Raw genomic sequence first — 13,560 nt, 5'->3', positions numbered from 1 at the left:
TAAACATAAACAATTGCAATTTAGCTTTAAATACTATTCGTGTGGTGCTGGGGTGGGGCGCTTAGTTGACTTTTTTTTGAGAAAGTCAGTATTTCTGTTTTATTGTATAATTTACACTGTGTTTGTCCCCGAGGCAAAATTCTCGTTCTTGTTGAAAAATGAGAAGTTATGCCTGCCTGTACGTGTTGTGTAAGGCCTCAAGCAATAATCAAGTGGCTGTGGCTAAAACCTGTTAGTGTTCTTTAATTTTATTAGTATGTTTACATAAAGATTTAAGGAGGATGCTATGCATGGTCTCAAATTTCCAGATTTGTGGCATTTTGTGTGACATATACGTCATTGGAATACTATTTTACATTCATTTTAATATATTTATATAAGGATCTGTATAAGAAAATAACATTTTCTGGAGCTTCTGGTTTTGTTTTTGTTTTTTGTTTTTTTGTTGTTGTTGTTTTTTTGTTTTTTTTTGTTTCCAGCAGACATGCGTGTTGCCTGTACATGCATAATAAACGCCATGAAAATATGTAAGGACAAGAATTCTAAAACCTGGTATTAAATTATTTAAGGTGTCTTCCAAACCGGAAGTTTTAAGCCTTGAAAGGAATTATAAGAGATTTATAAGACCTTCACAACCATATGTTTGCGCTAGTAAATTAAGAACGCAGTTGTTAAAGTGTCGGGCTGATACACACAGTTGTTAATAGAATAACTAGAGAAATCATTCAAAGACTTACAGTGAGAAACTTCAAGTGGAAGGTTTTTTTCTCTCTTTCCCGATTTCTCTCTATTCTCTTTTTTTCTTTGCTGATGTGTGTGGTATGTGAGAGAAAAAGATGAGAGAAGGGAAACAACTCCTAGTTGTTATTACTAAATGTATCCTTTTAATTTCCTAAGTGGTCTTTGTATTACCCTGACAGGAGTGTTGTTACACTGCGACACTGAGTCTTGTCTACTCCAAGGTGTCTCTCGTATTCTGTGTCTACCCATGTGCCTCAAACTGTTTTTGGTTACTTTAAGAGTTTCAATTCTTATCAGAGTACACTTCTGTATACAACTTTCAACTAGGTGTCTCTAACCCTAACTTTATGTATGCGCCACCTGTGGATCTCTGAAATACTTTAAAGAGCTTATGTATTATCTTGCCTTTGTTCCGCCACTTGAATGTGACGAACAAATCGTAAAGAAATAAAGACAGTAGAAAATAGAGTAGGAAGACTTTGCTAGGGGCAGGAAGAAACAGCAGACGACAGAGTATTTGAGAGGTCATAGATGACTGAGAGCTTTTAAATAATTCTATGGTTCATGTCTAGTAGAAATATTTCCTTGTAAGACCAGAAAGAACTCGATAAATTAGGTCTCTTTAAAAGAAAAAGCAATCACGTTGAAAGAGTTGAAGTCTATTCTTTTTAAAAATCATTTATTTTCTTCAAACATTTAGTAAATCATTTAATGATTAAAATTAAACTACTTGGAGTTCGTAGTTAAGCAATAATAACAAAATTAAGTAAAGTGATAATACTAAAAAGTGTGTATATATATATATGTGTGTCAAATAATTGTATTCAAATGTTCTACAATGTTCCATTAACATCTTAGCAAACTGTACAGCAACGATTCTAAAAGTATATGTTAATGTGGCTAAGAGTGGAACAAGTAATTTAACATACACAAAAATTAATGTTCGTGCTTGTGAACCTGATGTGCATGAGTCAAAACAAACGAGTCTGTACACATATAGAAAACTGTAATAATACGATGATTATCAGCCGTTGTTCAAGTAAAAGCATTTGCAGAAAATGTAAATTTACATTGTCATGAAAGAGATGTTAGAGCTAATTACAAAGATTGTCACCTACGTGTAGCCCAACTCATCCGAGCGTATTATATAGAGAGGGAACTACTTTTAAGTGTCATCTTTTGTATACCATGGCTCTGATAACAAGAATATAGTGATTACATTAGATGGAATAAATTATGTCATTGATTGTTTTTTTCGCAACAATAACATAATATCTATAAAATTAAACACAATCAAACTTTTACTTGACTTATTTAGAAAGAGCATAGCATTTATTATTACTGTAATCCAAGAGATGCAAATCATAACACAATTGCAAGTATTATTTTGTAAATATGAATGACAATCGATAACCATGACAACTTTACTGACACATATTATTCGTGAACGGATAAACCAAAGATGCAAATTCGATTTTGAGCATATTGTGTATTGGGCAAGGAGCCGATGATAACATCAGGTGATGTTCTGTCAGCGAAGTCTAGCTCTCCATATATCAACCCATCGGCACGACGATAGCTCGAAGTCGATATCTGGTGATGTTAGCATAAAAATATCTTTTTAAAGTTGTTCTTTTGCTCGTTTTCTGCTTTCTTTCTTTTTATTAATCTATTCTTCCACAATTTCATTCACGCACACACACAGGCAGCTAAATATAAGAACACAGGTTTTCTTAACGAAATCTTTAAACCCAACAAAAAGATTGCCTTTCACTAAAACCTTTTCTAATTATACCTCATAACTAAATAATTAGTAATTATCCCTTTTACATTACGCTTATGGAAATGTAAGCATGCAATGGCAATGTAGACTTCCCAACAACGAAGTAATTTCTTTTGTGTTTATGATATAATTGACATTACATAGTCTCACCACTGTACTATAAACAAAAGGAAAAAAATGGTTCGCAACGATACCTCAGTTTCAGAACTGACATCAGCAGTACCAGTTCTTGAGTTGCCTGGAAATAAAATAAACGAAATCCTTGCATTATTTATATTGCACGCTTGTGTCTTCGTCATTATTAAAAAAATTAATCTATGCAATCAAAAACAATTAAATAAGAACTAAATAAGGGCATTTGACTAATCCCACAATACAAAAAATAATCAATGAAGGACTTCACGCAACAAAAAGAATTAAAATTATAAAAATTACTGAAACGCAACAAATATATTACCACAAGATTGACAGACCATTATCACAAGGGGTTGTCATTATTAACTATTTTGATAATTTAGTTTTATCATTACTGGCCGATTGGCCAAATTATTAGTAAATGCGAAAGACGAGTTTCAAACCAATCCTTATTAAGATAAATAGTATGTTTCGTTCAAAAAAGATTAAGTGTATTTAGAATATGTTATAAAGTAAATGTTTTTAACAAACGTTGCATAAACTGACCGATGTTGCGCCTCTTGACCAGTTTGAGGACACAGTAAATGACGATACAGCGATGAAGACGTGGCACTCAGCGCGCATCCAAACAGGAATTAAAGTACGTGATTATCTTGTGAAACTGCATGTTGTTTCTGCTACATAAACGAAAAAACAAACAAACAAACAATCAAACAAACAGACAAAAAAATTAAAGTCTCACCAGGTACTGACAATATGCAGAAATCCTTTTGCTGTGAAGATGCCATTCGTTTGCCACTGAGATTCTATCCAGACAATTTTTGAAGACTATTTACTATCGAAGTAATTTGAGTCGGGTAATGAGGTCGTAAGATACTTCTTAAGCTGTGTGGCATCATCATTTTAGTGTTAGATAAATAAATTATGATTTCGGGTTTTAAATGTTTTTATGTTCATATCGCACGCGCGCGCACCTTTGTAGTTAAATGCCAGAGACAAAAATACATAAAAATCTTCTGACGCACAAGCGACAATGATTACTGAAGCTACTTGAAAATTAAAAGTTATGTATTTGGACTATTTTAACCCTGCTAATGTTTTGAGGCTTCAGCTACACACCTGAGTACTACAACGAATTTACTAGACAGTAGTGGAGCAGTCGACAGGCCTTAAAATGAAGGTGGATGCACAGCGGAATGGACAACCCGACAGAAGGAGAGTTGATTTATCAAGCATCTATGGCTTCCAAGAAAAATACAGTTTTACTTGTACAGATAAAAATGAGGTTAATAAATTCTTCTGGTGTACATAAATAAAGACATTTAAATGGTAATGTTCATGCTAACCTAGACTTTTTTTTATTTAAAACGGCAAATAGTTGAGACAAGAAAATTAGAAATACTTTGTATTAAAAGAGATACACATTTTTTTTATAACCTGTATGACATGTAATTCAAGTAACGCTACAATTTTTCTTGTCATTGATTGACAATATTCCAAAATTTACTGGTTAAAACGGGTTTAATTTCTAAATGAATAGTAAGCCCATTCATTATGCCCAATTATAGATCAGCATACTCACGCTGAACCGTGGTGTTGGTGATGTTTACAGTGATGTTTGAAAATCCTAGCTCCGTCATGACATGGAGCATCCAAATCCCTTCTTCTAGCCATGATTCGTTAGCCACAAGAAGGGTCAAGTTGAATTCCGGTGCACTTCCACTGAGTTCACAAATCACTTCTCTGGCGATGGACTGATCATGCAGACTAGTCATCAGACAGCTCTTGATATCACTTGTATAGGATTTCAGGCCAAGTGTCAAACCTCTAGCAACACTTGTCAGGTCTACTGATTGACTTGACACGTAGAAAAGCTGAGGTAAACCTGTAAGAGGTCAATGATTGTCACTGTTATTAAAGACCCCTAGAGTTTCATTATTATGATTACCTCTTTTGTCGATCGAAACACAGTAGTGCTATTTCGTAAATCAAAGAATGTACTTTCCATAAACCTACTGAGGAAAACACAGAAATGATGATACAAATAAAAAGCAAAACTCTCACATTTGACAAGAATGGTGACAGATCTGTTCAGTTTCGAACCTGGCGCCTCACAGCCGACAATCGGCCACATGTCGTGACAGTAAACAGATAGAAATGTCATAAGAGTGCCTTCTCTATTATTTGTTGAACGAAACACGTGTCCTGTGTTATTTAACATGCGAATGTAGACTAGAGGTTTTCCATTGGTGTAGGAACAAGAAATAGTTAACTGTTGTTTCTCTTTAGCAATGACTTTCCCGTCAACATCTTGTCCGTTTACAGTGAGTTGAGTGACTTCTGGAGGATCTGAGGACAAACACAACCGGTACAGCCCGCTGAAAATATTTGTATGATAATATAATAATTATATGACGGATCACTTTCTGTTTAATTAAAAAAGACGACTTATAAAGATTACCTAAGTAGATGCATACTATGAAAATTAATGCGTATTATTATTGAATAAATAGTTTATCAAATCAGAAAACAAGAAATATTATTGGATACTTTTTTATTGTTAACATGGATATAAAACAAAAAGTATGTATAACTGTAGCTAAATGTATTTGATCATGTGCATTAATGTAAACTTTTAGTTCTGAACAAAATTTGATTGGTTTCCAAAAACTTTAGTCACTAGTGACGACGTCATTTTTTGCACAAAACATTGTCGTCAGCTGAACTTAAACTAGAAATTTTATGGCCAATGGTTGTCGTCAATTTCTACAAAATAGTGTCACTAGTGATGACATCATTATTTTCCTAGAAACACATTCAGTAGTGATGACGCAATAATTTAATCTGTTATATTCTTGCTGCTACTGGAAAAATATCGTCGCTAATAATGTTGCCATCATGTCGGTCGAAAATCTGTCCTCTATGATGTAGTAAATATGGTCGCTAGGGAGGAAATTTCGCCTTCTTTTGTTATCGTGACAAAGCCACCAATTCCCTTGCAATACATTTTTAACTATGATGTCATAATTTACTTTAAAATAGACTAGTTATTGGTGATGTCATTATTTCATTAACATATATTGATGACACGATGTAAGCAAAATTTGTGGCATTGATTACATCAACATTTTTTCTAAAACAATGTCGCTAGTGATGACGTTATTTACTTTTAATGATTCAGCATATGATGACGTAATCGTTTTTTCTCAAAATATACGACTAATTCTTTAAATTATCATAATTTCCGAAAACAAACGTACAGGTGACTTGTAGTTGAGTGTGCTTCAATAAAACGAGGGTGGAGTTCTGTTCCAAGAGTTCCCACACGACATCAGTGAAATTCCGTCGGACATATATCGATATACGCATTTCCATGTTGTCAGCCTCACACGTCGAAATGTTCCTTACATTTAAGCATTTGAAACCATTAGAGAACAACCGGCACACGCAGACTGGGTAGAAACTACCCGCTTCACAAATCTTTACTTCAATTCGAAACATATCCTTGTTTTCTGTTTTCAATTCACAGGTAAAATTAGCGTTTGTATTTTCCATCAGTGTCAGATTCTCGATGTGTGCATACATTTGTTTGTGATTTGTTATTAAACCTGCAAAAAATAATAAATAACAAAGACATATTTCTAAACTACTCTATCTCTATTCATGAGATAACATTTTTAAACCTCAAACACTATTAAAGTGACACACATATTTTTATTTAGCTTAAAGTTCACGTGGCATCGCAGTAAAAAAGCTTTGGAATCTGTTGATTTAACAAAAAACTCATTAAAATTACACAATACTATCTGAATGATTACCAAAGGTAAATCGTAATGTCTCCTTTATGCCACTTAGACAATTCATAATTAATATATGCCTCGCTTTAATTTTTTGTAGATTATAACAGTTATTTTAATATATGTATATACCAAAGTGTGATTTACACATTGATAAGTTTACTCACAGGTTGAAGTCGACCAGAGCACAGATGGCAGCACAAACACTAGAATACCAAGGGTGCACACAATAAAACCTACCTCCATGCTTACAGAGTCTGGTCATGGTCTGTCACTTACAAGAACTTTACTGCCAAACATGAGCTTAGTATCAGCCTATTCTATACCGAAACACTTTCGCATCCTCGCGTATCCTCAGATTAACATACATTATTTACACATTCTATAAACATGCAATTAAAGCCCTAGTGTGGGATGATTAGGTAAAGCCCAGTGCAAGATTTTATTTTCTAACATATGGCAATCATTGCTTCCTTTTTATTTCGTTCTCGAGAAGTTTGCATCCTTGATGATGATATGTCTCGTCAACATATGGTCCCAAGTCTTCGACTGGTTGTAGCCTTTACAACTCACAAGCACAGTCATGATACCACAATGAACAGTGATTATTTAGGTGTGTATGTAGAGAAAGGAACAAAAGAAAGTAGTCTCTTCACTCAAATTCTTTTTATCCAGTCATTAGAGGAACATAGAACCCTAGTAGACCTTTAAGAGTTGTCTTTTGGGAAGTGACTAGAAAGGCAGTAAAGGATTAAACTGGATCTGGTAGGAAGCAGACAAAGTCATAAGAGGTTTTAAAATTGTTCCTTATTTGTCATAGCTTTCTGCACTTCCAAATACCTACATTAAATATGGAATAGTGACAAGATATATATTACCCTGGCTGAAGGGCTACGGCAAATCCAAGTATTAACAAATTAACAATTGGTAAGTTTAGTTGTTTTTTGTGTTTTTGATCCAATGTGGTCTAGTGGCAGTTATTTTAAGCAACCTTTTGTTATTCTTAAGCTACTTCCTTGAGGTGCCACATATCTCCATCAAACACAGCTATAAACATTTCATTGTAATATTACACAACCTATAATGGCTAGCTAGACAATATTTTTGGTTACATTATCAGTTATTACTTTTAATTTTTTTGCGTTAGTAAACTAAACTAAATTCAGGTAGAGGAGAAATTTGTTCATTTTTTAAAACAGAAATGTCTAAAAAAAAAAGAGAACAGCATGATTGTAGGTTGCTGTAATACTCAAAAAGGAAAACTTACCTAAAGTGAGTGACTCAGTGCGTCATTTGTAAGATTATGGTAGGCAACCCGAACCGATCGAGTAATTTGCAAAAGGGGATTTGTTCCCCTTGTCCTTAGCCAAATATTTCCTTAGTGAAAACTTCAAAGTAGATAAACATAAGCTCTGAACATTTCTCGAAAACATCGCCTCAAGTTTCTAGTTCCGTAGCATAGTTCTGAATTTTATAGAAAACACGTGCATAAATACCGTGTACCGAACTAATAAGCGCTAATATTCTTCTCTTGAAATCAAAATAAGGAAAGAAACTTTTTATTAAAATATTTGACAATTAGAGTTGTTGAAAACTTCATAACTTTCTGGATTTAGGCTAAGAATTAGTACTATTTAAAGGATTATTGTATAATTTTATTAAGTACCTATCTTTTTAATATAAGAATTTGATTGTCTAAAAAGTCTGTAACGAAGCAGATTTAGTTGTTCTGCTTACAATTGAAGAAACTTCGTGAGTGCAAGTGACTGTGACACGCATGTGTGCGCTTTTTCTTATTTTTGACCTCATTTAAATGTAAAAGATATGTTTGCATATTTTTTGACAATTTTCTGTAAATATCGCCATTGGAAATGTAATACATAATACTGCTTTACTAACACCCATTAAAAATACAAAAAACATTTTCATATTTTCATTATTTATTGAAAACTATCACTTTCGTTACTTATTGCTATTATTACTATTAAATTACATTAACATTCAAAATAGTGTAAATCCTACGTTTTCCAAAAAGTATAAATATGTCACCTCCCTATCCTTTTCTATGGATATTAGTATCTAGTGTGTGTTTAAGTGAGCTTCGGAAATCATTATCAAGATTCAGAAAGAAATGCGTTCCATCTTAAAGACCATTACAAGAAAGTCCACACTTAAACTGCACATTTATGATATTCGATGATAATATTTATTTACTAAAACATGAATTATAGATTTAACATTAAACGCATTTTTCTGACGAAAATGAAGTAAGCTGTTTTATTAATACAAATAAGTTTCCTTAAAGTTCACTCATCAGAATGTGTCACTTTCTGTTTACTAAAATGATGTCTTTAACTGACAATGATGAATAATGACAATGATGAGAAGTAGATTTATGCTAGCTGCTCAGTAAACAGGAAAATATAAAAAGCTGGAATGCATAAGAGAAAGATTGAATAAAAGTAGATGTCTGTAATTGTAAGATTAATGTTGTTTAGGTGTCTCAAAATTAATTATCCTATTATATATAATAAGTTCAAATATAAAAAATGCCACATTGTGCATTATTAAAAAAGTAAAACTATCTGTTTTTGTAAGAACTTTAAAAGTCATTGTATAGTATTTTCAGGCATATGACATGATTGTGATAACTCCTAGCTTGACACCAAATTACTAAAGTCAAATTATTGGATGTAGCCATCTGAAATTATTTCTGAGACTGCTGAACTGAAGCTGCAAAGTTGATCTGTGCATACTGTGTATCGGGCAAAGAGCCGATGATAACATCTGATGGTTCTCTGTCTTCAAAGTCCAACTCTCCGTATATCAACCCGTCGGCGTTACGATGACCAAAGGTTAGTGTATGGTGCTATTCACAAAGCAGAAAAAGTCAGACTAAGCACATTCGATACTTTCTCTCCATCCATCCATCTTTTAACTTCTTCCCCTCCTTAATTTCACTTGCTCACTTACTCATTTACTGGCCAGCTAAGTAAGGCAGGCTAAACGTCCTTAATCTCTTCTTGTCGTCTTTGTCATCGTCACTCGGTCAACCAGGAAATCACGTACTGTATCCCTAAATTATCTTTATCTTCCGTTTGTAATGCTTCAACAGGAACACGAAACGTATAGAATGATGAAAATGTCCCTTTCGAAAGACCGAAACGAATTCGTTGTTAATGGGCAACGATTTTTTATAGGCTTCAATATCTTAAATAATCATACTTTCACAAATTTATCAATTAAAATACTAGCCAGCGTCACCTCTGTTCCATATGAGCAACTAGCAGCAGGAAGGTCAATCGCCCCATTTCCTGAAGAAAAAAATATTGAAATAAAAAGTTTATAGAAGAGACTGGAAATTGTGATCTGCACACATGGACAAATAATTGTTTTAATGAAATCCCTGTACATGGGGATATATTCTACATGTTTAACCTTCATTAAACAGCTTTGTTCTTAAAATGTTAAACTGGAATGTTTTAAACTGACCTTGCACGCCATGATGTTTGACAAACTTGAAGCCACAAAGCATCATGATACCAGCACTGAAGGCAATGACAATCAACAGACATCCAAAGACCACTAGGAGTGTGGTGCTTTCTGTTGGTTGGTCAGCATCTTTGAAAGTCGGTGTTGTGTCGGCTCCAGAACAAATTAGTTCATTTTAAAAAAGCAATAAAGCAGAAACCTTTTTTTTACTCAAAACAACTCACGACGCTGAAATATATTATGTGGCCAAATAATTAAACATAATCATAGTAATATATTCAAACACCATCAAACAGTTAAGACTCATTAACTTTGGAAAGACATTAATAAATTATAATTAACTCAATAAGAATGCTTACAAGTCCTTTGAAGTGTCACATAAATAAAATAAATTATTATTTTAAACTAAAAAGGATTATGAAATATTATCAAAAAGTTAACTGATTGCATTAAGCATTGAATAACAATCTACTTTAATATTTTGAAGACATACTCACCTGAGTTTCTGTTCTGGAAGGATTTAAGTCCCACTAAATAAAATCATTTAATTAAGTTGGCGTCACCCAGTTTGGCCATGTCAAGGAAAACAAAGGAACGAGATCGTAGTTGACCGAATTCGACAAACAGTCGATAACCATGAGTGACTACCGATAACCGTTATTACCAGACTTTGGAACAGTACTTTTTAAAGTATATTCTAATGCATCAGTTTGAATTTTGTGAGCTGTTAGAAAGATTTGCATAGACTGACTTAGTCAAACAGATAGATTCTGACCTGAAAGACAGAATGATTTGGGAAACTGTGTGTTACTGGCATGCCATTATCTATTTACTTTCGAACAGAGATAAATGCTGAAGAAATAAATGTTTTCTTTGAAAATTAACTAAGTTCTTACGCTCCATAAAGTCCATATTTAACCAAAGCATGTATCAATGAATTCGTCATTCGTCTACTTTTATGCGACAATAATCTTATTTCTAGGTAAATGACCCATATTCCCAATCTAGCCTTTACGATTATTTATGTCAGGTTTTGAGTCCGTTTGTGTGTGTGTGCCCATGCATGTGCGCCGATATGAAGCAGAGAAAGAGAATAAGAAGAGTTACAGATGGATAATGAATAATACTGTGTATTCAAAATTCTACCTCTAGATATAACTGCTAAAATTGCTCTTTTTATCTGTTATAGTGTTTTCAGATATATAAAGCTACATCTTAGTTTATACTCTTTGAATTATTTATGTGAAGATATAAATGCAATACTTATAGTATTGTCCAAATATTACTCACTATGAGCCGTGACGTTGATCAGTTCAAAGGTTATGTTCGTGTCCCCCATCTCTGTTGTGACATGCAGAGTCCAGTTTCCCTGTCTAATCCATGGATCTTCATTAAAATGCAGAGTCAAATTGAATTCTGGCGCTTGTCCTTTTAGTGTACAAGTGACATTTATGTAGGTTTGTTCAGGGTGCAACTGCATCATCAGACAGTTTGTGATGTTACTTGTGTACGATTTCAGTCCCAGAGTCAGACCTTGTGGAATATTTGTCAAAGTGTCGACTTGAGCAGGAAAGAAAGAAAGCTTGGGCAGACCTGAAAAAAGATGTGTCTTACTGTTATTTCTAATACTGACCAGCTTTGTTCTAATCAAACAAACTTTCACTTATTTTACATGTTTGGTTCCAGAACAAAAACTTACATCTCCCAAGAATGGTCAAAGATCTGTTCAGTTCAGAGCCAGGAGCCTCACACTTGATAGTCGGCCAGGGGTCATGGCAGTGAAATTCCAGAGAAATCACAAGACAGCCCTCTCGGTGGCTGGATGAACCCAGAATATTGTCGCTGTCATCCAGCATACTAATGTTGACTGGAGGGTTACCATTTGTGAAGCAACAGGAGATGTTCACCGTTTGCCCCTCATCAACAATGTTTGCATGGTCTGCTTCTTTTTCGTTGACAATAAGTTGGGTAATTTGTGGAGGGTCTACGACAAAAAATGTAAAAAAAAGCAATCGATTTACACAATGAAAGATTGTAAAAAAAGGATTTAAAAAACTATTTGGCCAAAGGACCAACGCCATTGAGAAAGAGTAATACTTTCCGTGTTTCAGTCTCGTGCTTCTGCTATTAATATACGGTTATACATTTCTGTGAAAAGAGTACGAATGGCAAAAGCAACTCTGTTTTGCTAGAATAATCGCTTGTTGATAGTTTTCCGTATCTCGTCATGGAACAAAATATTTCTAAACATATATCATATTTTTTCTCATTTTTTTTAATAATGGACAATTGAAACTAGCTAAACAATGATTTCAATACCACACTTTAATCTTACAACCCTACTACTTTTTATAGGCTTACAATTCCTACCTCTCCATGGCAACTCATTAGAGAATAACATGCTCCAGCCATCCAATAGTACATTTTTTGACCTAGTTCTAGGCAATTAAAAGTGTAAATTGGAGAACAGACTTATAAACACATGCCAGGAAAAAACTTACAATTTACTTGCAGTTCGGTGTGCTTCAGGTAAATAAGAGTAGAGTTTTTATTAAGAAGCTCCCACACGACATCGCTGTACATCCGGCTCACTAGCAAGGACATGCGCATTTCAGAGTTGTCAGCATCGCACATTACATCGATGCTTTCATTTGTGCAATTTAGACTATCATTGACATTCCACCGACACCTGCAGAATGAACGGAGCTGTCCAGCTTTACACACTTTTACCCCAATGCGAAATGGCTTGATGGCTCCCTCTGGCAATTTATTGGTGAAATTAGCAAGTGTGTTTTCTGGCAAAGTGATGTTCTCATGGTGTTCTGACATTACTGTACCTGAAAAAAGGGGGTTTAAAGAAGAATAATTTTTAAAATCACATTGATAATTCAATTTAAAACCTAAAAGAATAACGAATTCTGCGAACTTTGTAATAAATTAAGTCATGCAGCTCAATGAACATACAGGTAACTTTATTGCGAGGTCACACTAAGAGATTGTAAATAAACTTAAGCGTAAAAACAGGTGGGAAGGAATTGGTTTACAAACTCATCATCTCTATTTCTTTTCTTGTAAGTGTCTTAAAAGTAGAATAGGAATTTTTCAATCTTAAAACATCACCATAAATTACATTTATAGTAAAATGGTTTTAACATTTTGAAGATGTCCAGTCCCGTTTCATTAATTTCTAGAATTTGCTGAGAAAAATACTTACATTTTGACTTAGTGCACACAACACATGTAGGCAAGCAAAATGCATTTAGGATGAGCACAATAAGAAGTAGTAAGCTGTCCATGTTGCATTTCATATGACAATGCCGAGATACAAGGACAGATTTTATCAGCATCACTTAAGTTACAAGGAAATTTTCAATCACTTTCACATCCACGCAAAACTGCTCAAAATCTAGACTACGACAGCGCCTAAGAATAATATAATAATACTTCATGATTTCTGAATTCCCATAAAAAGTGTTTCATTTTTACAGTTTCCACTGGTCATCTACATACAATGGACTCTCAAAGCAGTGAGGGGACACATTTTCACGAAATCAGAATGCAACAAGTCCTGCACTGATGAGGAGGAGGAGAAGAAAGAAGAGGAAGATGATG

At 34.0% G+C, this 13,560-nt stretch overlaps 3 protein-coding genes and 1 long non-coding RNA gene across 5 annotated transcripts in view; all 4 read right to left on the bottom strand.

Annotated features, from left to right (window-relative positions):
* LOC112568022 overlaps window positions 1-13,560 on the bottom strand; it is an 81,182-nt gene that overhangs the window by 29,818 nt on the left and 37,804 nt on the right. The window lies entirely within an intron of this gene.
* LOC112568031 lies at window positions 2,206-3,286 on the bottom strand. Its single transcript, XR_003099961.1, has 3 exons — window positions 3,206-3,286; window positions 2,719-2,762; window positions 2,206-2,334 (listed from the first exon to the last, which is right to left on the bottom strand). It is a non-coding gene; the product is annotated as an uncharacterized LOC112568031 (long non-coding RNA).
* LOC112568027 lies at window positions 4,202-6,714 on the bottom strand. The gene is made up of 4 exons (XM_025245019.1): window positions 6,624-6,714; window positions 5,920-6,267; window positions 4,724-5,008; window positions 4,202-4,544 (listed from the first exon to the last, which is right to left on the bottom strand). The coding sequence occupies exons 1-4, from the start codon at window positions 6,700-6,702 to the stop codon at window positions 4,222-4,224; spliced, it is 1,035 nt and encodes a 344-aa protein (XP_025100804.1). The 5' UTR covers window positions 6,703-6,714; the 3' UTR covers window positions 4,202-4,221.
* On the bottom strand, window positions 8,419-13,331 carry LOC112568023. Its single transcript, XM_025245016.1, has 7 exons — window positions 13,163-13,331; window positions 12,450-12,785; window positions 11,648-11,932; window positions 11,239-11,541; window positions 9,949-10,101; window positions 9,721-9,770; window positions 8,419-9,325 (listed from the first exon to the last, which is right to left on the bottom strand). The coding sequence occupies exons 1-7, from the start codon at window positions 13,293-13,295 to the stop codon at window positions 9,164-9,166; spliced, it is 1,422 nt and encodes a 473-aa protein (XP_025100801.1). The 5' UTR covers window positions 13,296-13,331; the 3' UTR covers window positions 8,419-9,163.

Source organism: Pomacea canaliculata, linkage group LG7, assembly GCF_003073045.1.
Source record: "Pomacea canaliculata isolate SZHN2017 linkage group LG7, ASM307304v1, whole genome shotgun sequence".
Classification (NCBI taxonomy): domain Eukaryota; kingdom Metazoa; phylum Mollusca; class Gastropoda; order Architaenioglossa; family Ampullariidae; genus Pomacea; species Pomacea canaliculata.
The sequence above is the reverse complement of the archived record's forward strand: the minus strand, read 5'-3'. Positions and strand labels throughout refer to the sequence as shown.